At 40.7% G+C, this 26835-nt stretch overlaps 1 protein-coding gene across 1 annotated transcript in view; it reads right to left on the reverse strand.

Annotated features, from left to right (window-relative positions):
* The window catches only part of SNX30 (sorting nexin family member 30), a 49101-nt gene that overhangs the window by 13181 nt on the left and 9085 nt on the right, over nt 1–26835 (reverse strand). Inside the window, exons 2-6 of the mRNA XM_021525038.4 lie at nt 16739–16927; nt 10573–10683; nt 6779–6937; nt 4226–4421; nt 3376–3575 (exon numbers count right to left, since the gene is read on the reverse strand). Of these exons, the coding sequence (XP_021380713.2) occupies nt 3376–3575; nt 4226–4421; nt 6779–6937; nt 10573–10683; nt 16739–16927 (855 nt within the window). The remainder of the gene's footprint in view (nt 1–3375; nt 3576–4225; nt 4422–6778; nt 6938–10572; nt 10684–16738; nt 16928–26835) is intronic.

Raw genomic sequence — 26835 nt, forward strand, 5'->3', positions numbered from 1 at the left:
TTTGCAAAAAATTAACAGTCTGCAAGAGGAGGCAACTTACCACTTCGAGTTTCACAAAGAAACAACTAGTAGTTTTTAATTACTGTGTTGATACAAAGTCATTATTAAAAACGCTCACAGGGAAGTCAGCCAACACCCTCTGCAAGTTTGATATTGTCTTGCAGCTTACTTGACTTTGAGTCTTCCCTTCTGCCACCTAGAAGGAATTGTCTCATTAAGACACCAAGCGGAAACTAGTCACTTCAACAGGCCCAGAGAAGGCTTGTAACACAGGACTAGTCATGCGCACTGCTGCCTACAGAAATGTGTTTTTAAAAGAGTAAGTCCTGGGAGCTCTAACAGCCAGTCTGTATCTAATTAACAGCAATTAAGGACATACAAATCCTATATCTACTAATCATCATTATCCCTCTCCTCTTTCTTAAGCCAAGAGAAGATCACCAACACAGTTGCTCTAGAGTAGATATGTTCAATCCATGATAAATGGGAATGGCACACCATCCACAAAGCTATTGACTATTAGTGTTGGGGAATCCACTACTTCCCTGGAGACATTATTCCAAAAGATGGTTGTTCTCATTGAGAAAATTTTCCTCTTGTGTTCAATGAAAATGTCCCAAAGAGTAATTTGCACTGATTGTCTCCATTTTTCTATGGGTCTCCTTGTGAAAAGGGAGCTTTAATCATATTTGTACTCAATCCTTAAATACTGGTAGATGGTGATAAGATCTTCCCTAAGCCTTCTTCCTCATGGTTGAACATACTCAGCTCCCTCAGCCTTTCCTCATACAGCAGGCTTTTCAGTCCCCTGACCATCTTTGTGGTCCTCTTCCAGACCCCCTTCAGCTTATCCACATCTTCTTGTGTGCAGCAGGGATAAAAACTGAATACAGCTGTGGCCTAACCAGTGCTGAGCAAGACAAGTAATTTAGGAAGGGTCTCTTCTAGACACTTCCAGCGCACATTTTAACTCAAGGCCACAACACCAGCTTCTGCCCTGTTCTGCAAATCTTTCAAACAAATCCAGAGGCTAGGCTTCCCTCAAAACAGCTGATATTCTATTCAAACAGAACTATTGGGCTTTGACTCCACATGTGCAGTTCCCACAGACTCTTCCCTTTCGGTACAACAGTGCTCCTGAAGACAAGGCCTCTTCATCTGTGAACTTCAACAATAATCTGGCAGCTCTTAGTCAAGGGACATTCAGCTATAGACTGCTCTATAGATCATGTTCCCATACCTACACCAGGGGTACAGTGTACAACAAAGAAAGCTAATCAAGGCTGCACTGAACTCCTAGTAGCTAAATAGCTACCTTCCATCAAATACCCTGTGCAAAAGATATTCTCTGAAAGAATGAAACAAACTTTCATCTCACAAGTAGTCCTCACAGCAGCTGATGAAGAGGAATGAGCTGCTAGTGAAGAGGACTACTCTTTCAAGAGAAAGCCTCCTGCACTACAAGGGTGCACTCCTTACTAACCTTGGTTACTCACTTAGCATTATGGATCCTGCATGGACAGTTCGGTAGCTGCTCACTTCAGAAACATAAACAGGCTGATGTTTGCTAGCATAAGAAAACTGTGCTTTGTAGAACCTGAGAGAGTTCAGTTTTGCTGTCTGAGAAGGAAGGAAAATATAAACCGTCTGTCTTGGCCAACAATAGCTTTTGTTCTTGATTTCCAAATTTTCAGACTGAGTAAAGCTAATAAGATGTCCAAGCCAGACACTAAACAGCACAAATCTTTAGAGCACTAGAAAGTCAAGTCAACAGTTTAAAAAGTTTAAGCTAAAAAGCAAGGGTTTCTTTAGCTGACTAAGTACTTTAGACAGTAAAGTAATTGTTGGGTTGGAGACAGTGCCATTCTAAAAGGGCTGTAAAAGGCCAAAAGGAAGCCTAAGTTCAAGTCTGTAATGCTGCTCTGCCTGTGGTGAGTGGTGATTATCTGCCTAAAGTACCTTTTCAGCTAAAGAAACCCCATCTTTCAGCTTAAAAAAAATTTCCCTGCTATATTTTTGAAGAGGACCTCTTACAATTTAGCTTGCCCCTTCAGATGCCATCTTTGGTAGACATTTTTTAGCATCAAAAGCCAGATGTTCTGAGTTAAAGTATTTAATCACTAGCTTCACGCTCTATTTATTTGTAAGCACATTCCATCCACCTCCACTTCCTACAGTCAAAATATCCTGAGACAAGGCTTCCTACAGCTCACTGTGTTCAAACAGTACTTTAGTGTTAATAGACCCACAAAGAAAATATACCTCATTCATGCTGGGGTCAAATCCATAGTGACAAAAGCAAAGAATTTACCCAGGGAATTAGTGCAAAGCCACCCGCAAGAATACTTTAACCACACAGATGTACAACTCCTGAAGCTGGGAAAAGCCATCTACAAGAAAGTGTTTAAATTCTCAGTTTGAGAAGCATAGGACTACCATATCCAGACTGTAAATTTACTGTGGGCTATCAGATCTGTAAAGGAGTGCATATCACAGCCTTGTAACAGTTGTTCCAAGAGGAAGGTCCTCAGGAGGAACTTGTCTATTAGTATCTCATAGTGGGACTGCTATATATATATATGTATATATATATATGTATATATATATGGCACACATACTGTGCCACAGGCATGTGGTGAAAAGCTCTGATAGACAAACTAAATTCCTTGATGTAATTTTTTAGTGAAGCTTTCTCAGTAATTCTTTTCCCCATTAGAGATGTGATTGATTACCAATGCTCCATAACTTCAGGAGAATAAAATCCACATTGAAGTAGCTTGTATGACATCTGCATAAGCAGTAAAATTTCAAATTCTTAGATTACGAGTCACAGAATACCACCTTTAAGCAGTTACTTGGTATGTCGAACTTAACAACAGATGTATTCCTAAGGTATGGGGATGACAGAGGAAGCAATGTCTGTCATTTGGACACATGGTTCTAAAAAAGGCACTTAACTCTGCTACATACAAATGACAGAAACTGTTAATGCTATAATTCCTCTTGGACCCATCAGTGACCCTGTAGTGAAAAGCTGACACACAGCTGGCTTCATTTCAAAGAAAGATTCTAGGCAGCCACAGGATATCTCCTATAGAGTACCACTAGCCAAACCAATGAAGGGGCAACTGCAACATTTTGTGTACACCCCACAATACTTGACTATAACTTAACTGAAGAGCAGAGCAGACACATAATGCTACTTATGCAGTACCCTGCTATTAAACATACTTAGCTTTGACTATAAAAATATCCTCCTACTTTTTACTTCCCCACTCTCCCCACAGCCACCATTTCTCCCTGTTAAAGAAGAATGAACTCACTAATTCTACGCAAACACAATGACAATGCTTTCAGTCACAGGGCTCTCTTTACCTTCATTGACTCAGCATACAATATATATTCCCTAAGTACAGGCAGGAAGTCTTCTGTCATGTCCTCACTGAGTTCTTCAAGAGCAGTACAGCAATTCCCAATACAGGCAGACACTCCTTCCAGTGGCTCTGATAGGTCAACCTCCAGCCCTCCCCAGGTTGAATAAACAGGTCCATATTCTCGTAGTTCCACCAAGTATTCTACAACAGGCAGATGGAAAAATAGATTAACTGAGTAAGAGCAAGGCACAAAGGTGTGCAAACACAAAATGGGAGAAATTATGCACCAATTTTGAGTAACATTGATCCTCATAGGGAGTCAAGGCTTATATTGCATTAGCTTCTTAATAGACAGAGCTCTATGGCTACACAGGTGGTAGGTTCAAGTTTCTTCTTTCTTACTTAACCATTCTTACAAACTTCCAATATAAAGACTCCTGTACATGTGCAGTACACAAGGTCAGTTTTTTAAACATACGTAAAACCTAACTCAGTAAGACAGACTTGTAAAGCTTGTCTTCGTCTAGGAATTACATTTGTACTCCTCCAGGTGGAATATATAGGTTCTTTCACTTTCCAAAAGTCTTTCAAAAAATTACTTCAATAAGACAATAGGTCAGTATAAAAAGTTCAACTTTAAAAAAATATTTGGAAAACTGAGTTATTATCAGATACTGTGTTAGGCTTTAGGCCTTTTTAAAATTGGAAGCAGGCATTAGATTTTGCTCTGTGTGTGACGTATATTACAGGCCAGAATCATCAACACGAATTGTCATGATCACGCTATCAACCAGAGTAAGACACAGAGCATTCAGACTGAAGTATTATGATGGAACACCTTGTGTCCTTACCCAACTGCTCCTTGATGATCCGTTGTGCTATTCTGTCAATGGTACCAAGCTTTAGAGAGAATGTGTCCAGATAATCCCCAATGGCTGCAAACTCCAGTGGCCGAGTTCTTAATTTGTAGCCTCCTGTTACGTATTTGACAGACTCCCCCATCTTGGACAACAAAGCCATTCCTTGCTTTTTGTAGGCATTAAGATCCTAGAAATTAAAACAAACAAACAAAAAAAATGAAACAAAAAAAGAATATATTTAAGAATTCTCACTTACATGTTAAAATATCAATACAGTGAAGGAAACTTTCTAGTCAAGATGAAATCTTGTGAAAGCCACAGATTACATGACAGGCAGCCTTGAATCTTGAATAAAGGCTTGCTTTCTACAAGCTGCACAGCTGAGCACAGCGTCAAGGCTCCATGGAGGTAAATTATCCAGGAGAATAGTATGAAGCACATTGGAAATAAATAAGTAGACAAACTTTGCATGTGGCCATTACTTTCCCATTTTCCTGTACTCTCACCAGGGAAGCAGGCTTATTAACAGATCTGGTTCCACCAAAACAGTTCACATCATTCATCTACACATACTTCTAAGTTATGGCTACAATACCACTATTAAACAGATGCACCAGCTGGCTCTAATGACCTACTACAGAGCTACACATTGCACATCTATTTGGAAAGCAGCCTCCTCACTCCAGTTCTGTGGTCAAACAAGACGCAGGTGAATACTGTGTGCAGAAAAAATGCAGCATGAGGAGACCAGCAAAGCTTTTCTGCAAGAAAAGCATCTGGGTCAGATGCATCCATGTTGCTGCACAGAAAGTGTAAAACTTCCTTCAAACTCCTTTACACATTCACATAAACCAACGTTCAGATTATCTATGCTAACAAGACTGCTTGCCTACAATTTTCATTTTTTTAAGGGATTTCACCTTAATAGTAAACCAGAAAAAAATTGGTTTAGTTAGTCAAAACGCTGACAATGTTTCATTTTACTTCTTCCAGCAGAGGTCAGTATTCAACATCTCAAAACAGGCTCAGGAGCTATAGTTTGGTTATATCCTATAGAGCCTGAGGAAGAGATGTGCTCAAAACAAGCAGGCTGTAGAGATCAAGAATTCAGACATATTATTACATACGAGACTAAAAGCGTAAGTGTTATTTAAAAAAAACCCCAACAAACAAATAAACAACAGCCATTTTCAAAACATGTAGTATGGTATTCCTTCCAAGTACTTAATGTAAGTCAAATATAAGTCTGATTAAGAAAACCTGACATGTTAACAGCTACTATAATTTTCAATTATGTTTGCATTTAAATGCCATTTGATTTTTACTTTCCTCAGCATGACCTGCAAGCAGGCATCAGAAAAGATCCTTGAACTCAAAATTTTTCACTCACTCTCAAGCATTCTGGTATGTTACAGGTCCAAACAGGGAATACGAAGAAACATTGGTTTCTCATCTTCAGCCAGGAGCTGACCTTACAACTTCCTGTAGTAACTAAATTCTGAAATCCTAGCACACTGAACTGACACCTCACTGCTCCAGTAAACCAAACTCAAACAGTTCAAACTGTCAGCAGGACAGGTGTCCTGTCCCCTCACCTCCCAGGATGCTCTGCAATCTCAAGGCAAACGCTTCATAAAGCGGATGATGAAGCCCCTGACATTCATTTCACAGGGATGGCAGAAGACAAATAAAACAGCTAAGAAAGCTGCATCAGGCTTGGACAGATCAAAAGAGGAACAGAGCTATATGACATTTAACATGCTAAGCAAATTCTGCACTTCTGGCTTGTTTCAGTGGTTAATTTTACCATTGAGGGGAAATAAAAATACTGGAAATTGATTATTAACGGCAAGCAAAGCATGAACCTGAAGTGAGCTCAAACATCACATTTAAGTGAGATAGAGTAATGTGACTTTGGAAAGGCATACTTTTACAGCACTTCTCACCTATCTGGTAAAACCCAAGCATAACTACAAGTTCTCTTAGTCTTATTTGAAATGCAGCTCTAAACAAAGCCAAAGAAAATTGCACTATTCCTGCATGAGTCATGCAGAAGAGAAAAGTGAAATTGTTGGCTGAGAACAAATAAGAATGAGGCCTCCATGCTCAGTTTTGAGGGCATCTAGTGCAACCAGTATAAAAAGAATAGACAAGATAAAAAGTCAAGAAATTTGTAAGCTTCTGTGCAAGGGAGACTTCTCTTCCTCCGTCACTTCCCTCTTCCTCAAAAGATGATTTTTAAGTCTACAGTCTTCTGAATTTTTATTCTCTCTTGCATAATATGATTACACGCTACAAAACAAGCAGGTCTGGAGAATTCAATTTATCAATCTGCAGAGAGGATTCCTCTTCCCTGCAAGCACAGGGAACCCATACTGTTGTCACACACAAGGGTCTGTCACACACAATAGTCAGAGTGTCCAACAACCCTCTGGAGAAAGAGGAAGTTCTGATCTGCACATGTAGTTTCGTTAATGCCTTTCTACCCTCATTTCAGAAGGGATTGCAAAGGTCACCAACTGCATTTGAAAGTTACTGGCTTACCTTAGCTGTGAGAAAGACATTGAAGTGCTCATTAAAAGACAGCACTGGGTGATCAGTTATTCTCTTCAAGAACTTGTCTAATGCTTTCCTCCTTGTCTCCACAAACTCTTCCGAAAAGCGATCAACAACACCCTTCACCACAAATTTTTCAGGAAGAGGCTGTCAGAAATAAGAAAACAGCACAAGATTCAAAAGACCAAAAACTTCTTTCTGTCATTTGGAAACAAACAAAGCAATCAAATTCCAGTTTTAACAGGAACTGAAACATTATGTTTGTGAACAAGAACCACGCATCAGATGGGATGCAAGCAGGTCTGGCTTAAAGCTAGCCATTCCACTGAGTGGCTTCAGCTGAGAGTCACACCAGAGAAGTCAGACAGTACTCACACAAATACTTGTAACATAGCTTAGATTCTTCTCCCTGGTGCTATCCATGTTTAAGGTCCAGCTCTGAAGAGATGCCAGAAGAGCTCCATGCTATTTATAACAGAAGCACACACCCCCCCTCCCCTACTCCCGCCACCACCCAGTGCTGAAGCAAAGCTCCTCAGCCTCGGGAAACTCAGAAAATTTGACAATTCTACTTATTACCCACACACCCTCTATGAACAATTTAGAGCTTTTGAACAGGGCCCTCCTGTAAAAGGCTGACAGCTGTAGTGAGAACACTGAGCAAAAATAAAGCAGGGGATTGACCAAATGGCTGGATCTTTTCTGAAGTATAAGCACACCTGGTCACCTATCACAGCTGACTTTCCTCAGCATGTTTCTCTAAGTGACAAAGGCCTGATGATACCTCCACTTTCCTGTCTTACTATTTTGAGTCCATCAGTTCACCTCTGCAGTTCAGTTTGACATATAAGCCCAGACTGTCTCCAGAATTGCTAGTTATACAGTACCCCCTGTTACACTTGGATTACAGACTCCAAAGTACCACTTTGGATGGAAGATAACTTTTTAAGCTGATGCATGACTATTTCAGCTCTCCCACTAGATTTGCTTTTGTTCTGTCCAGGCAGCATGGACTTTAAGATTAGTATCAGTTTTAAAACTGTACTTTGTATTTCATTCTTGTGAACAGTCCATTCAGACAATCTGCTTACAGTTAGGCTAGCAATGACAGCCATTTTTACCCAATTCGGGAATCAGGATTCTCCTCTGCCAAGAGTCTGTCATCCAAAATCTGTGTCAAAAATAGTTAAAGAAAAATAAACTATATATATTGCTTTCCCACCATACCCAAGCTGATGTGGGTTGTACATGAAGACTGTATCTCCTAGCAAAGCACAGCCAACATGACTTAGCTGCAACAGAGCTACATTTTGACTACTGTATTTGGTTCTTACAATTTAAGACTTCCCTGATTATGTTTAGCATTCAAATCAGTCAGTCATTCTAGTTAAACCAGCATATGCTACACTATCATTAGACTTCTTCAGAAGCATGATGCCTTGTGCATTAGTCTTCAGGGAGGAAGAAACTCTCTTCCTTTTCTTTGTAAACTTTAGCTGGGACTCTAGGAAGTTACTACCTTAGCATTATATGCAGGAGGAAAAGAAAAAATTTAAAGAAAAAAAGAGAGGGAAAGGAAGACTAGTCTAAAGAACCATAGTTCAACCAAACATAAACAAACTGGCACTGAGTAATCACTAAAGTTTGAGCATTTGAAGAATGCACCGCTGTTACAAAAACTTCTGCCATTTAACCTGGTTTCAACTACAGCAGTAGGTACATTCCTTTCCATTTTAGGCCTCTGGAGGTCCATCTCAAGTAATCAAAATGCATGGCTAGCAACTGATATATTGCTTTAAGTGTGTGCTAATTATCTATCTTATAGTCTTCCATCTTAATTTAGTTTTTCCTACCGAGACATGAAAGCAGAATCCATTCCCATCAGAAATGGATACAAGTAACCAAACATGACCATCCCAGGGCAAGAACCTTGTCTGTGTTAGGTTTACCTTTGTAGTCTAGAGACAGAACTGAGATCAGTTTTACTGTTTTTTGAAAGAAAAGACTAGAATGTTTCAGATCTTTTAAAAAGAAGTAACTATCAGTAACTGAGATGAAGAGGAACCCATACAAAGCTTCGTTTTGGTTCCCAAGTATAGGCTATCATAACACACTGGTAAGACATATCATTTACTACAGGAAGATTTTAGGCAGAATCACTATATTGAGATTAGGAAGACAACTCCCTTTCGATATTTTGTTAAAACAGAATGCTTTCGGTGATTCCAGTATCCATAATTACAAATACAGACACTCTTAGATTGTCTTGAAACATCTTTTCAGAAAACACTTGAGCCAGTGCATCTGAAACTGCCTTTAGCTTCTATACCTCATCTATTTCTAGACAATAAAAGCATTCAGTAGTCTTCCTAGCATACCTTGCATGAGGGAGATTAATAAGAGATTCCGTAATTGCTAACTTGTACATAAACAGATAAAATCCTTGATATCCTTTATTAACAGCACATCCTTTTATCTCCAGATTTTCTAGAAGAAAGGCACCTAAGATATTGGCTTGTTCTGCAGCAGGTTCCATGTCCAGTATTACAGCTACTCATGCTAAGTTTGCTCTTCTGTCTGCAACAAATTCCTGGTAGGAGCAAAGCAGCTTGATTCCCCAGCTGTGACTCACCTTCTGCTACTCAACTGTTATTTACAGCCTTGCAGGCTTCAGACAGAACTGGCTGCCTATTAGTGTACCCAAGAATCTGCAGAAACTGAATTGTGATTGTTCCAGCTATTCAGAGAATCGGACGTGAGAAAACAGTATGGGCACTTAACACATTACACATGCCTCCACCTTACACTCCCAAGTTCACTGTCTTTCTTTTCCCTACTGTTCAATAAACATATTTGCTACAAGTTAGTGGTGTCACATGGTTTCGTGAAGTACTTCTTATCTCTGAGACACTTAGCTATTATTCCACTTGAGGCAAGTCCCAGCATAATTAAGGACTTACACTGTGCTCAACCATAGAGCAAACTAACAATACTTCTCACACAGGCTACTCATTGCTGAGGGAGGGAGGGAAGGAGAGAGGGCAGAGAAACTTCCACCTCATCACCCACCCCAGACAGGCAAGCTAAAGTATACTAGTAGTGTTGCTATTTCCTGTCAATTAAATTCCTAAAGGGCTCTTGCTCAAAAGGACTGAAAGCAGTGGTTTCCTACCTATTCACACAAAAAACATACAAGGTAGTATTAATGTCCTCACATCAAGTAAGGTGGTCAGATCAGCAGTTTCAGCAACAATGGGTGCAGTAGTTTAGATAATTTTATTAGGTAAACTTCTACCTACTGAAGACCTGCAATAGCTACCAGGCCAGAGGCTGCGACTTCCAAGTCTGTGCTATTACATGTTAGTACTATTAAGCATTAGCACAAGCAGTTTTAAATTACTCTGTAAAACCAGCTCAAAAGGCCATCTTGAAAACCGAGACTAGAACCTGAAGTACCTGTGGCTTTTCATAATTCCCAGATGCTTTGTAATAATTGAGCAAACAGATTAAATGTATTCTACTTATGTCACAGCTACTGTAGTCAGCACATTGTGTTGCCCTGCAGGAGGCTTTGTCTCACCTCTCCCTGCAGGAAAGGTGAGATAAAGCTCACCTCTCAGGTGTGCCACTCAAGAAAGGTTGAAGCTTCCTAACTAGTCAGGAATGGGAAGCTAAAGAGAATGAAGTCTGTTTTTTAAATCTAGACACATAGCATCCAAATATTACCCTTGGAAGACAAGTGCACAACTATCCTTAACAGCATATTCTTGCTTACTACCTACGGGAATAAGATGCGTTGGCTGCGACTCTTCCAGCTTGTTTCTCAACCAGTCGAAGTCTTGGTACCGCCGACGGACAGAATACTCTGGCAAATCAAACTCTGCTCGTGTGGTCTGGAAAAGAACAGGATATACTTAAGTGTGCAGCAACGCCTATCACTTCAGAGCTTAGCAGCAAATGCAGTACAGCCAGACAAGCCTTGCAGGGAGGTGCTAATCCCCAAAATTTTACAGTCAGCATGAAAGAAAGATCCTCTGGTCTTTCAAGCAGTGGAAAAGCAGCAATACAAAAAATGATTCCTTAGAGCTGATGAGTTAATATCTATTTGTAGTTCGTTACATGTTCCGCTCTCATCATTGTAGAAGTCTCTAGAGCAGAAGCACTGTGCACCACATTATTCTCTTGGCAGTTACAAGATTGCAAAGACTGTATGAGATACTCATTGTGAGAACAAGACTGTTTTAACCATCAAGAATTAAAAGTAAAGGTGTTTACTGACTTGTTTATTCTATGATATGCACTATCCACAGGTGAAAAAATGTTTCACCACTGTCCTGTATTCTAAGACTGATAGGCTCCAAGGTCAAAAAAGATGAGAACATAAGCCACTGCGAGGTCTGATGGACTATTTTTGTTGACTTTCAAGATGAAGAAACAAGTCTGTTTATGTGTATGCCCGATTAAATATATTAGTACATTAAATTAAACCTTTTAAATTTTTCCTTCTTTAAGGCAAGGTCATTACAAGTTTGAGAGGAAAAGAATATGCACGCAGATAAACTGCTGGCAAGTGTTTTATCCAGTCTTTGAAGAATCCATAACCTGGAAGGTTGACTGTATGGGGCTGCTTGCACAGCACATACCGCAGCTGCCTAAAAGCACTCATGAAACTGTGTACCTACTAAGAGTTTCTGCTGAAAAGCCTGGCAATGCAGTAGCCCCAGACTTGAACTGGCATCAAGTCCAGCACCTGGTTGCTTTGCTAGTCCCAACCAGTAGCAGCCTCTTCACTTGCTCTCTGGATGACTAACTCTTCAGTTGCTGTGTTTTACTCCCACCAGTCACCACTGGGGATCCTGTAAAAGTTCTACATATGAAATCTCTTGCAAGGGTAAAGTCAGGAGCCTTAACATGATATCAACAGCACAGTAGGTCTAGGATACTGTAAGCAGCAAGCTGATCTGTTATTACCTAGGCTTATAGTAACAGAAGGCACAGACAGACAGAAAAAGAAATCAGGATCAGCTCCTCCCTTCTTTGACCTGCTAGCCACAGTAAGCAATATAGAGGTTAGTCCATGGACTAACAGGATGAAGCCTCATGAATTGGAGCAGTTGTGTTTGTAGATGAAGGACTACCAAGACCCCAGTATCCACTGCAGATCTGTGCTTTACCCAGCTACACGTATCTCAGAGTAACACCAGCTTATTTAACATCAAAGAGTGCCACCCTGTAAATGTGACTTCTGAGACTTCATTTGAATAATTTTCACTTGTTTCAAGTAACAGAATGAATGGTTCTATTCTAGAAATTAAAAAAAAAAAAAAAAGGGTGGGGCAAGGCAGTAATAGAATAGTAGAAGGCAGAGCTTCTTTGAACAGGCTGTTACTGCCTAAAAGCATTTTAAGAGATCAGATAGTGAGTGAAAGAGAGCAATCAGAATGGCTACATACTACAGTGTCTTATCCTGTAGCATGAGAATGAAGGTAAAGTCTCTCATCTGCTAGCACTGTGAAACTTATTAAACATTATTCTGCTAACAGTTAAGGAAAACCATACAAGACTGTCTAGGAGTTGGAAAGCAGGGTTAAGTCCCAGTACACAAACCATACATTAGCTACCATTCACCTCTAAAAAACTGCTCTTGTTGCCTTTACTTCACAAGCAGAAGTGCAAAGTTTTCCATATATCACTTTCTTCCTCTGAGATGAAAATACAGCAGCAATACTTCAGTGTTTACTGTATAGGTTATCAAATCTAGACAGCAAATAAGCTTTTCAAAGACTATTTGGGCAGAACATAAAGGTCCTTCAAGGTTTTAATGAAACCTCACTAACACTGAAAGAATTTGGATCTCAGATCAAACTGTTCATTAGTTTAGCACAAGTTATTTTTTCTGGATTGCATGTAAGAGGAAGGAGGATCTCGCCACTGTCCAAGCAGTGCTGAGGAACACATTCACTGAGGTAGCTCGGGGTGCAGCTGCAGTGGAGCTGCAGGATGAGCTCAGGCTGGGGGAGCCCAGGCAAAGAGGCAATGAAGAGCCAACCCTGGGCACAAGAAGGGCCTGGGGACCTGTGCCCAGCCAGGGGACCAGACACTGAGACATGGCAAGAACCGACGATCCCAGACCTTCCCACGCTTAGACTGGTGAGAGGATAAAAGCCCAAGGGATCCTTTGTTCAGAGTCCCTCCTCAGAGACACCAGCCAGAGCTGTTAGTTTGTTATTGCACTGTGATGAAATTGTTTTAATGGTTGGGATGCCTGAGATTGCTATGGAAAACCTGGGGATGGAACCCTGGTGTGACGGTGTGAGCGAGGAGACATAGCTGGGAAGGGGCCTTGGTTCCAGCTCAGGTGGTGCAAGAGTGACTGCCAGAGTGGCTCCTGGATGGCCAGGCAGAGAAGCTTCCATAAAAGACAACAAGTAAAGTATCTGTGTTTTCTACACAGTTATATTCCTCCTGCTTTCTCAGTAGCATTCATAACTCTCATCTTGCAAGGACATGCATCTCTTCCAAAGGAACCTGAGAAACTTACATGTCAGATCTCAACCTCCCAAAAAATAATAGGCAAGACATTTCCAGGAACTTACTGAAAATTCCAGCACTGTTCCACTAAGGTAGCACTACAGCACTGGAAAGCAGGCAGAGTTACAGACACTTTTACCTCAATTGCTGCAATGGTTTTGACTAGAGGCAGTATTAAGGCAATCAGCAAGTCCTGGTCTTGCATTAAGATTCTTGTCTTTCTTGGAAGGAGTTAGCAGCCAAACCTGAAGCTAGCCTGTGATGACTATATGAAAGTATTTCTGCACCCTAATTCTACTCTCTAACTCACTAGACTTGATTGCAGATTCCCCTACATGTTATTATTTAAGCTTGAGGCAAAATCTTCAACTAGGAAAAGAGAAAAATGATAGAGGGGGGGAAGGGAAGAAGGCTGGTCTTCTCAGCACTCCAGTATTTCTTTTAGCCTCAAACAGTTTAGCCTGTTTGAAAAAGACTTTGTATTTTACCTGCTCCTCTCTAGGGAATCAAGATTTTTCATGTGTTCAAGTAATCTCATGGAAGCATGAGCAGAAGGACAGGAAAGTGAAAACAAGACCTCCGCTTCAGTACAGACTGGTTTGAAACTCTCCCTTCAAGCCTGCAAAGCAACTGCATGACACTGAGGAATGGCTCTCAACTGTTCAGACCTCCATAGGAAAAGACACAGAAGAAGGCCTCGACATCCTAGAAAGTACAATGAAAATTAAGTTAGAAGTACACTTACTTATGTTTTCTCAGGAGAGATAACTATGAGATAACAAATGGTCAAGCTTTACTTTCCCCTTTCTTCCTAAAAAAGAACTCTGGTAAAAATCTCCCTAAAATGCGCATCCATCTATCTGAAGGACACAAAGACACTTCAATCATCATAGTCAAGAGCCCTTACGTTCCAGCACAACTTTCACCCACTTTTCAGTTTCACTAGCCCTCCCATGTAAGGAAACTGCTTACTAACTTGCATTAGTAACTGCATTATCAAGATGAACACAGGGTATGAGATAACCAAGGGGGTCAGTCCTGAATCACTTTCTTGTTAGCTGGAGAATTACCATTACATTCTTTAAATGTGTTCATCCACAAGACAGGCTAGGGAATGCTAACGTGCTTTTACTAGGGAGCTGTGAAAACAAGTACACAAGAAGGATCAATTAAACTCTTAAGTCTTCCTTTACAAACCTATGCTTTTACCCTTCTCAGTCACCACCACCTGCTGACAAAGGTATGAGAAGATGAAAAGCCCAGGGCATACTGCAAGACTTTTTTTTCCCTGTTAGAATGAAGGACCTGTAAAAAGAAAGAGGGAAAAAAACCCCACAGAACACACATGAGACTGTGGTCAGTCTACATCCTCCCTACAGCGGTATTCTGCCACAACCACACATTATAACATTAGCAACTCCCCTCTTTCTCTAGTGATGCTGCTTTTCAGTCTTCAGAATAACTCATGCTGTGACCTATATTTATCCAAACCTTTGAGGTTCCAGAAACACGCTCCAGTAGAGAAGAAAAAACCCCAGTCATCCCTGCCTCTTCATTCGGAGGCACCAGAGAGACCCTTTAGAGGTCTCAAACTTCTTTCCTGCAAGGCTGCAAGGGAGGTGTTGCAAAGACTCCTCATCTCACTCCATGGATCATTCATGTGCAGCTTTGTGCAGCTTTTCTGCTATGTTTAATTACTACTTGCAGATACAACAGCTGATTGGAAATTAGCTTCTCATCAAAGACAGCTTGTTTGTAGGGCAAGAATGGGTTAGAACATAATTACTGTTAGTCTTGAACAATAGTAGATAGTCCTAGAGGTTCTGACCCTAGAGATTAACCCAAAGTTTCCAAGAATAATAAAACTAAAGAGATGACAATTTCATTGTGATTCAGAAGAACAACTTACTCAGTTTTATAATTGCATTGCAATGGTATGATATAGCACATTTAATGTGCTACAATGAGATCCAAAATAAATTAAGCATAAACAGACAGGTAGGTAGACGCCAAAATCAGAAGTACAGAGTTATTTTTTTAAATAAGAAAAGAGATACTGTTTGGTAAAACTTCTGATCTAAATATGGTAAAGACTTTGGCCATGTTTCAGAGTCCTGCTTTAAAAAGAAACGGAACCCTTGAACATTCCCAAGCTTCGGAACATTATTAGGGTACCACTATATAGAAATACTTTATATGGACAAAATAATTTGAGTCTTAAATTAAGAAACAACATTAGCCAATTCTAGCCATTTCTCTGTGGAAAGCTGCATTTTATTTTGTGTCTCCTATTCCTTCTGATCAAGTAATAGCTGATGGCTAAGCTGCTCCAAGTAAAAAAAAGATACAGTGTTTCCTGCAAGATTAAGATTCTTAGAGTAAAAATGAATGACAGAACTGTGTTAAATGTGCGGGAGGAGATAGTTACTATTTTAGAGAAACTCCATTTTCTCCTGTGCAGTTTGAAAATGAAACTTTGAAGTGGACATTTGGAAAAAAATTATCTGTGGTCTTATCTCCAAGGAAATATTTGCTCCAGTACATACTGCCATCTAAGTGAGCTAGAGGAATGTTAGTCTTTCTGGACAAGTATATCAAGTATATATCAAGTATATTACTAGTAAAGTTAGTGAACACCTTTTGCCTTAGGTAATTACAAATGCCCAAAGCAGATGTCAACATCACCTAGGAGTGATGTCATTATAGTAAGAACAAGTTAGTTAAGATGAATCAATATTTCAGTTATGAATGTGGTGAACTTTCCAGATCACTTTTCATATTAATATATGTAGATTACATTCATGATTGAACTACAACAGATGCTGAAAAAATCTCCAGCCGCTTTTGGTTGACAGCAGCATTCCTAGGCTACTTCATTTTATTATCAGCTGTAGAGCTATCTGAACCAGCAACTGCATGAAAGCTAGTTTACAAATGAGGATCAATACTATGATTTTAGTGGATAACAGAGGAAATGTAGTAAACACACAGCAACAAGCTGAAAGCATTTCAGAAAAGAATAGGCACAAAAAGTGAGATGATTAACAGTGAATCAGTAACAAGGCACATTCCCCTAAAGGGAACTCAAACCAAGTAAGTGTCAGATTACTTAAATGAACAAACTGTGAAGTTAATGTAAGAAACTGGCACTGCAAGTTTATAAACAGTTCTATTTAGGAATTAGAGACAAACAAAATAAACCCAAGTTGACATATTAAAAGCTTTTCCCACAATTTCAGGCACTGGAGTAACAGTTCTGCTAAGAAAAGTCATATCTTCAACACATTCACAAGGTACTAAAAGACACTAAGTTCTTGTCCTTAAGATAGGATAACTGTGCAAGATGTGAATATCCAGCATGCCCTAAAGTTATTTCACAAAGAAGGAAGTACTAGGAAAGACAATATTGCTTTGTACCTTTGTTGTAACCCTGTATGTAATATATGTCTCCATTGTGCACACATGTTTTTTGGGATCATCAACAGTAACAAAGAGGTCTCTAGTTTCCACATCCAAGTCATCATCCAGCTGCAGTCTGTTGAGGAGAGATGAGGAGGAGGCTGGGCTAGAAGTATCCACAGGTGTGCCATTGGGCAGGCTGAGATCCTGTATTGGAGAGGGGGAAAAAGAAAAGGAAGTTTTCTTTAAGCTTAACGGATTCAAGGTAAAGCATAGTATTTTCAAAGACACCACAGACATTACAAGGGTTGCTTGTTTCATCACCTCCAAGGACCACCCTCTTCCAGGACACCTGGGCAACACACTAAAGTCTTCAAGCACTGAGCTGAGGAGAAAGCACATTATAATTATAACCTCCCCTAAGTACAGCACAACCTGTTTTCAATTCATAAGCAAGGACAACATTGCTGAACCTACAGTTCTTGGTAAGACTGAAAACAAAAAAGCTACGCAAATCAAGAGACCTACTTATAACACAGGCTTCAGGCAAAATGGCAACAGTTGGTTGGAAGGCTGGGATGGTTTCAGTAATGAAACTTACTGGATGAAGTAAGCTTTCACCTCTGGAGACTCTTATAGTGGAAGAAGAAGCACCCATCCAGTCCATTAACTTCCATCCATGTTGACAGCAGCCAGAGTCTGAACTGCCATCACTGCACTACAGAACAGTCACAGATCATACTCTCCCACACAGATGTCTAGGCACACCTCCCTGTTGGAGTCCTAAAGGAAAAGAAAATACTTCTTTTTCCTTGGAGAGGTCCTCATTCCCATTCTCCCAAGCCTGAGAAAATCATCTAATGCCTAGAGAAGACAGAGGCCAAAAGATCCAGCAAGTTGCTATTTTAGGGAGAAAAACACAGCAAAACAACTTTATAGCTAACATGGTACATCCACACACCTTCGAATCTCACACTTCAATATAAACCAACTACTCTGCAGTAATAGTTATTGCAGTTGCATAAGTATCACAACAACTTAACATGTTCTTTGCTCTAGTTTTGTAGCAGAGGGACCTGACCGTGTGTGACAAGTTGTATATAAAAAGTCCTAAGGATCAATGGCCCTTCTTTTCAAAGAAGACAGAAGCGTTTTTCGTTTGCATCTTTTTTATAGTAGCACAGGAACAGATTTATCCACAGAGTGATTTCCCTTGTTGCTAAACAGAGAAACATCACTACAGCTAAGCACCACATTAACTAGAAGTGTTTTAGTTACTTCCTAGACCCAACTTGACAAAACTGTAAGTGACTAGACAAAACATATCATCTTAGCAAAGCAATCACATGTTGATGAGACCCCCTCTGTTCATCAATGCTCCTTTAGCCAAAGGTACAGAATCACAGGCAAGAGCTTTGAGCTTGTTACTTACAAAGGTCAGCTTTTGATAATGGCTAAAAACACAGCTAAATTTCTACCAGTCATTGTCACAAACCATTCACAGGAGTACTGGAATTTCATAAAGAGCCATCTGTCTGTTGCAGTACTGCAGAACCATGGCAGCATCACTCTTCACCTTGAGGGCTGCCTTATGAAGTAGAGAAAATAATTGTTTAGACTAGACATTTTGGGAAAGGGGTAATCTAACTATTGTCTACTAACTGAGGTTAAATATGTTTCCTCAGCTAATGTACAGAAGCATCTGCCTACAAATAGATGGTTTCAGATTTAACTGGCAGGTGAGCAAGACAGAAAGGCAGGAACTCAAATGCTCTCAAAAGGGCAAAAGAGCAGGAGGAGCAAGGCACAACTTGCCAGATCAGACATGAGGTAGACACTTCAAACTACACAAGCATCTGGTTCAGACTCAGCATAGGAGGAACATGTACAACAGGACGAAGCAATGGCACAAGAACTCAGTAGCTAAGAAGTTCTGTTGAAATTACATAAACAGAGTAAGCAGTAGACAGAAGATGGCTTCAGAAAATCTGCCAGTTCAGCTAGACAAGAGAATCTGGCTGAGCAGAGTAAAAAGCAAAGCAAACCTTGGGATACCACAGTAGCTGGAGACAAATCTGTTTCTGTTTCCAAAGGAAAAGACAGCTCATCATTGCTCATGTGCCTTAAGCATTAACGTACAAGTTGTACTAGAACTGCAGCCAGTAATATTCTAAGCTTCCAGTACAACAATTAACATGCAGAAGCACCTTAAGCCCGGTTCCGCAGGAGATATCAAAAGCTTGTAATAAAACTTTCCAAAAGAGAGCTTAAAGTATATGATGGAATCTGCTTAAAATATGAGCATCTAGAAGAAGAACCAAAGATGGACCTTATAGTCAGTTAGCTGTTAGCCAGTTAGCATGAAGTTAGCACTTCCCTCACTAATTCTCTTGGGAAGTAACAACATCATACAAGTATGTCTTGTACATTTTCAGCAGCACAGAAGTCTATGAAGGTTTAAATTCACTTCATTGCACTTGACTGTACTCTTGCAGTCATGGGTCCTGTGGAATGTCTCAGGTGTTAAAGGCTGTGATAGTTCTATCTTGGATGAAACACTCCAGACCTACATCAAGTAAAGCTTCTGTACCAGCAGTGGTTCAGATCAGCAGGGTGGTGGGGAAAGGAGAGATGATGTGTTAGTGTGCTGTACTGCCTCATCTGCAAGATCCTCCTCTGCCAGAGACAGCTGGCATCATACCCTGTTACTTGGCTCCTTTTCAGCAGAGGAAAGCCACCTATTTCTCCTCCTGAAACAGTGGAACCTCCTAGCTAAGTGCACTAGAAACAACACACAGAGCTGCTGAATCCTTGTTTAACAGTAGGCAGGATCAGTTTTTGCTGAAGTCTTACACTATTGCTAGAAAGAAGCAAGAGGCAGGCTTTGAAGTATGACAGTAAGATACCTCAGGTTGTAGTCTTACCAGCAGAGCACCTCCCTATCACATTAACTGCCCCACTTTTCTTCCGTGGAACTTGGGGATTTTTTTTTTTTCCTGTTTGGGAAACAAGACTGCACCATTTGTTTTAGTCTGCTTTTACCACAGAAAGGAGCATGTCCTGCAGAGCCTAGTGGGAAAGGAGATATGCAGCCACCTGTGTTTCTACTTGTTGGTATAACCAGCATACCCACAAGCATCTGAAATACTGGCTAGAATTATCCATTTTATATAAACAAGCTGGCAAGATGTCAGTGCCAGTGGATCATTCATCAGCTTCACCTTTAGTGCACCAAGTAGCTGCCCATCCACATTTTAAGTACCTCTCGAAGGTGCTATTATTAGAGACCAGCATAGTCCAAGTCACAGCAGGTGACACTGCTTACAAAGCCTTTTGTCAAAGCACCTGTTACTCACCAGTCAGTCCGCCATAAAGCTGAGCAGTCCCACAGCAGAGGGAAGGGGAGGCTGCTCCTAGTTAGCCAGGCAAAGTGACATGGAGGACATGTTTTGTCAAGACATTCTTCACTTCTTAGTGAGTATCCATAAAGATTTTCCAAATTTTCAAAGCTTTTTCTAAAGTAAAGAGTAAAGATCCTTAGTCTCTGTGCCTCACTGCCTCAGGGCAGTCTCAACAGCTTTGTCATCTGTTGAAGTAAGTCAGGTGAAGGTGTAGCAAGGCCTGGATCATAACCTATAGTTGTTATAGTGTGATATTCGGACTTTCAGGCTCATGAGCTACTGCTTCTTGCATACAGTTGTGAAACAACCACAAGGTCAGGCTCTTCATGAATTCCTATGAAGCTCAAGACACCTGAATTTATGAATACAGAAGACAGACAATTTTAGCAGCACATGTTTGGTATCCTACAGCACCAGGCAAGCAGGACCTAACTGCCTGTGTTCGAAATGCAACCTGACAACTATGCAGCCTGGTATCTGGTAAGGTTGCTTCACATTAGTTTGCTAGCTCATGCTCTCCAAACACCTTGACTAGTCAGCCTGCCCAGAAACAAATATTAAATCTATGAAGAAGTTAACTTCATCCAAACATAAAATTCAACTGAATTTTTTAAACTAGAAGTCTGCATGTGAGATTCAAACGAGTTGGGAAGTTTCCAACTGCTGTCATCTTCTCCCAGGAGATTTTCCACAGCTCCATCTACAGAGCAGTTTGGACCCACATGAAGTAGAAACTTCTGGAGCTTGGTATTCAGTCTTCTGCATGGCAGCCTCCCCCCATGTAATAGCTTGCCAGAGAAAGCACCCAGGACTCAACGCTTGAGAGTCTAAATTTCCACAGGTATTGTTTTATTGTTAAGACCATGAAGTCTTCTGCTGAGTTACAGGCAGTTAGTTAATATTACAGTTTCCAGAAATGGAATGCTAGTTTTCACCTATCCTGCCTGAGCAAGTGTACAGCTTAACCAGATAGCTTTGCTGTCAAAGCAGCAATCCATGAGGAAGCAGATGTGGTTCAGCCAGGTCTTCCATGCACAAATAAACTCACCTCTGTAAAGAGTTACTTACCCTGAACCCATTGTGATGCTGTGGGTGCACTGCTCCCATTCAACAAGTATTGTGTGACACTAAGAGACATTTAGAAATGTTGCTGTTTAAGAGCCAAGGGATGCACTTAACCCAAAATATCCCTGCATAACTTAGGGACCTGAGAGCCAGGCCTATACTGCTCTTAGAAGCCCATTGCTTCACTTCCAAAATTCAGAGTGCTGTACATTTTCTCCTTCTGTTTCAAAGTGTTCCATTGTTTTTTGCCATTCATTTCACAGAGACACAATGACAGACAGAGCCATGTTAAGCAGACAACAATTCCACACAATTACAGCTGTGTTTTGGAACACTCTTATCTCCATATCTTCAGTACATGACAGTAAGTCATAGGAGAATGGCAGCCAGTGACTGGAAAACTGAAGTGATTTAGAAATAAGCATTCCCAAGGTCACTACAAAAGCTTACATGAATTTGGCTTTCACAGACCTTTTCATAACACTCCTTGTCTCATCCCAGCAAGTTTTGAATGCAGGCATTTTTTGTATAGGTCAGCTCCATGCAGAAACAAAAAACACTTCTGCATCCTTCAGTACACATAGATTAGCTCATCTGTGCACAGTATTCCATTAGAAGACCCACCTGTTTGATGAAATTTCAGTCTACGCAAGACTATTATTCAATACCAGCTAGATACAGAAAAACAGAAGAAAATGCATTTACTTCCCCTTTATTTATGTTCAGATTCTTTCTCTATCAGGCAGCAGCATCAGACTTTGTTTATTAGAGGTCACTTCTGTTTCTTCACGTGTCTGAGATAGTACATATCCCAGGCTCAGGCATTTGCTTTTGAGCAGTTCATTTAAGGCACCAAAGTGACTAGAGAAGGGAGAATGCTGTGTACAAAGAAGGGATGGAAAGAACAAGGCAGTCCTGCTCAGTTTGGTTTAAAAAAATAAAAAAATCCCACAGTTAAATGCCAGAACTGTTAACTTCCAGGAAGAAGAACCATGTTCCTACACTGATCCACAATTAAGACAGTGGTAAGTTGTTGTTTGACAAGAACTGTGATAACCAATTTGAAGAACTGTGATAATCAATTTCTAGTCTAGACCTACCCTCCTGGAAAAGGTAAGTGGTTACATGATATCCTGCTCCAGTAATGGGAAGGGATAGTACAGGTTATGTGGATGTAATCACAAGGAACAAGATGATACTTTCCAAAGCAATCAGTGGTTTCCATTATAATAAGCATCTAAAATCAGACTGTAAGGTTGAGGCCATTTTAAGTGCAATACAGAGTAAGTACAAATCAGAAGGAATTCCTCTCACTCTTAAAATGTGTTAGTAGAGGAGAAACAATGATGGGTTGCTGAGGACCCAAGTCAAATTTTAACTTCTTAGCTGTGAAGGGTATTAGGAACCAAATCTGTGGACTCTGCAGGGTCAGGCAGAAAGCACCCAATTTAACAGGGCCATGCCTCATCTCTATAAAGTTTCAGGAGTACAACTGGTATTTTGCTCATCTAACCAAAAATCTACTAGACCAATTTGCTCTCAAAATATTTTAAATAAGCATCCAAGTACAACATGGTGCCAAGCCACAAGTCTGGTGACTTTGCTCTGGTGTTCATAATTTGAACTACTATTTCTGCTCTGTAGGTCAGAGTTGGCTAGAGACATGCTTCCCAGCACCCCTGAAAAAAAAAGAATTCAAGATGCAACAGCTAATCATGATGGCCTGCAGTTTGGCACCGTTCTTGCTTATACGGGTATCATACTTGGAACAGTGCTTCTTTGCCTTTCAGCTGGACAGAGGAACACTGAAACAAGCTTCATAGAGACACCATATGGTTGACACAAGCCTTTTCCAAGCCTTATCATGTAGGTCACAGGATTCTCACCTCTTTTCTAAGGTTAACAGCCAAATTTCATAGGATGGATTATTTCACTTTGTGGTTTGTTTTCTAATAAGTCATCTCAGTTAAGCTAAACAGAACAAGAATGTAGGCACAGGAACATTCTGGCAAACAGCATTTTCAGCAAGAGCTATAAACCATTTCATACCTTTGTTGCTAAAGCCTTTAGGGACACAGTTACAATACAACTTAGTTTCAGCATTCCTGCACACCAAAGCAAAAGAAAGTGTCAAAAGAAAGTGTCATGTATCACATCACACTATGTGTTCATACAGTCAGTCTGGCTATATGTCTATCTTCTCACAGTCCATAAAAACCTGGCTTCTTTCCCTAGTCTGAAAGGGGAACTGTGCAAATCCCACTCTAAACCTAAATATGGTTCAGGTTAGACTCTGGAAATCAAGAATGTGAGTGGTATCTCATAGATGTTTTACAACAGTTTACAACAGTTAAGACAAGATTTTCAATAGTAGTAATAAGCCATGTTACTGTGCTGCTTTGTGCATGAAAGGCCTTTGGAGGACAGGCATCCGGAAGATGAAACGGGTTATTATTTGCAGCAGACATTAATAAGACAAAATGTAAAGGTATAATACACATTTTGAACTTATTAACTGCCATGAAGCTCACATGCACACCCCTAAATCCTTTGGGCAGGAAATAAAATGTAAGGAGTATCTGCAGGATTGCCATAGCTTCCTTACTCTGGTAAATGTCAAGGGATATTTCAACACATCCACAGGATGAGCTATTCTCTTGAAGTAAGTAGTTTCAGATACAAGGTTAGCTCTCACATCTGTGTTTAGAGCACTTGAGTCCTTGCAGAAGGCTGAATCTGTCTTCCCAAGGAAACTGCCAGGCTGGCAACTGTGCAGCATGATTAGTTCAGTTGTGTTTAAGCTGTAGAAAGTAGTATAAAAGTGTTTATGACCTGATGGGAAGCAAGAGAGTTTAAGATTTGGGCAGACTTGGATGCTCCTTTAAAAGAGCTGGAGGTTCCTTTGTCTTTCTATGGTTCTCAGTGGTAGGCAACAGGCACCAATTCCAGTCTACTTCAGATCTCAAAGATGGCCTTCATGAATGGCAGAAGCTACATGACCCTGGAAACATTTAGAAAATAACGGAATTTATGACCTCTAGCTCTGTTAAGTTCCATGTCTGTATGCAAGGATTTTGTTCCAGTAATATCATTTGTTACATGGATTCTGCAGTTGTGTGCACAAAAACACCACAAACCATTTCAACATGTTAAAGAGCCTTGTCAACAACCAAGGCTAACGTGCCCCATGTTTTGTTTAAAGCTTCATTTTCATCATTGACCTTCTAAACAGCAAAGCAGCAGCCAGGATTTCAGACATGAGCAGGAAAACTTGAATCCTACATATGACTAGGAATCATCCCCAATCCAAGAAATCAGATTTATAGCTGATTACAGATGGAACAGTTTACTAATCTTGTCCAAACTAAACTGCTTTCTAGAAACATACAGTTTTGTGTTAAAGCTCTGCAGATATACCATGCAGAAGTTTGGGGGTTTCTCGTCACTCTCTAGAAGCAGGTTTAGTTACATCTGTTATCTAGCTACCTAGTGTCACCAAACTGTTCATTTGGCTTTTGAGAGCAAACAGAAATATGCTGGGGTTTTTCAATGTGAACAGATGCAAAGGGTTGAGGAGAAACAGAGAAATAGGAGAGTAAGAGATAAGAGGGCTGGAAAGCACTGTAGTATCCTGGGGAATATTTCATTTATACAAGAAAGAATATGCATACACTGCAATATGGGTTCACTCATGTTCTCTGTTTCAGATGAGTTGCATTAGTTTTCCTGACACAGAACCAGTGAAGCTTTTGTGAGAGCAAGTCAGACTGACGAGGTATCACTGTGCGAATAACAGAGGCCAGAGGCAAACATACTTAGAGGGAAGAATGCATGTTTGCATCTTATGCCCTCGAACAGCTGGAGGAGTGTACTCTTGGAGAAGCTCTCAGGATCAGTTTATGCAGGTGCAATTTAAGCAATATCCCTCTATCACATTTGCTGATATACAAGACATTTTCCAGCAGAAAGGCATTTGCTCTCAAAGGGATAAAATAAACAAAGTTCTTATCTGTTGAAAGAAAGAAAAAACAATCCTAAACTAAAACCCCCACAGCATAACTGCTTCAGTTGCTGCTTTGAGGAGAAAAACTGAGGAAAAGCAGTCACAAAGTATTTCCTCACAGTAAGAAAATTATTATCTATAGAGACTGTTGGACTTTTGTATTGGATTTGCATAGCCTGGTTTCTGGTAGCAGGGGGGTTACAGAGGTGGCTTCTGTGAGAAGCTGCTGGAAGCTCCACATTGTCCAGCAGAGCCAATGCCCAACAGCTCTGAAGACGGACATGCTGCTGGCCAAAACTAGAGGGGTTGGTAACACCTCTCTGATAACATATTTAAGAAGAAAATCAAAAGAAAGGACTCACAGTTTTTCTTCTAGTCAGAGAATAGAAATGGGTGAGAACATGTGAAGGAAACAACATGGAGACACCAAGGTCACTGGAGAAAGAGAGGGAGGAGCGCTGGAAGAGAAGGCTTCACGCACTGGAGCTGAGATTCCCTTGCAGGCCGCAGTGAGACCGTGGTGAAGCAGCTGTGCCCCTGCAGCCTGGGGGGATCCACGGGGGATGCAGAGATCCACCCAGAGCCTGTGGAGATCCACAGGGGATGCAGAAATCCACACAGAGTCCATGGGGGAGTGCCCATGCTGGAGCAGGTGGATGCCTGGAGGAGGCTGTGATCCAGAGGAAGACCCCATGGAGTGAGAGGGCCTGTGTTCCAGACTGGAGCAGCCTGTCCTTGGAGGACTGCATCCCATGAAAAAAGTGACCCATGCCACAGCAGTTTTGGGAAAATTGTCTGCCTGTTGGGGGAGTTCACGCTGCAGCTGCAGTATGGCTGCTGTTCGTGGACCCATACTGGAGAAGTTCATGGAGAGCTGTCTCCCATGGGAGGGACCCCACGACCTCACAGGGCAAGGACTCGTCTCCCGGAGCAATGTAAGAAAATTTCAGTGATGAACTGACCAAAACCCACACCTTGTCAGCAGGAAAGAGAAAGGGGCTAAGGGGAAAAAGGTGTTTTAAGGGCTTATTTTACTTCTCACTATCCTCCTCTGATTCTGTTAATCATAAATTCACTTTGCAACTTAAGTTGAGCCTGTTTTGCCCTTGAAGTGTTTTCTCCTGGTCCTTATCTCAATTCATGAACCCTTCATTAATTTTTCTTTCTCTCCACAGCCCAGCTATGGCAGGGGAGGGTGAATGAACAGCTTTCATGGGTGCCTGGCGTTGGGCCAGTGTCAAACCAAGACAACTTGAGATTTACAGACTATCTAGAGAATCTATCTATCTATCTAGAGAAACATCTTTTAGTTAATGGTGTAGGCTTATCACAATCACAAAGGCATATAAACATGGCTTCAAGCGACGTATACTGATCAGGCTAGTCAGCTACACCGGAAGTCATCATACAAATTGTGAAGAGGTCAAGATGATCATGTACAATAAACAGCATTGATTAAAGGTCCACAGATTTTCTGGGCAACAATCCAAAACCCACAACTTCATCTTGTCAGCATTCAAAATTTTCACTCAATTTGCCTTATTCTAGCACCTAAAAACTCAAAGCAAAGGTTCCACCCAGAAAATCATGGGTATCTATTATCTGGGTAGTCTACCACTACCAGATGCCACCGCTTTCGCCACAGA

Source organism: Lonchura striata, chromosome Z (assembly GCF_050655825.1).
Source record: "Lonchura striata isolate lonStrDom1 chromosome Z, ASM5065582v1, whole genome shotgun sequence".
Lineage (NCBI taxonomy): Eukaryota > Metazoa > Chordata > Aves > Passeriformes > Estrildidae > Lonchura > Lonchura striata.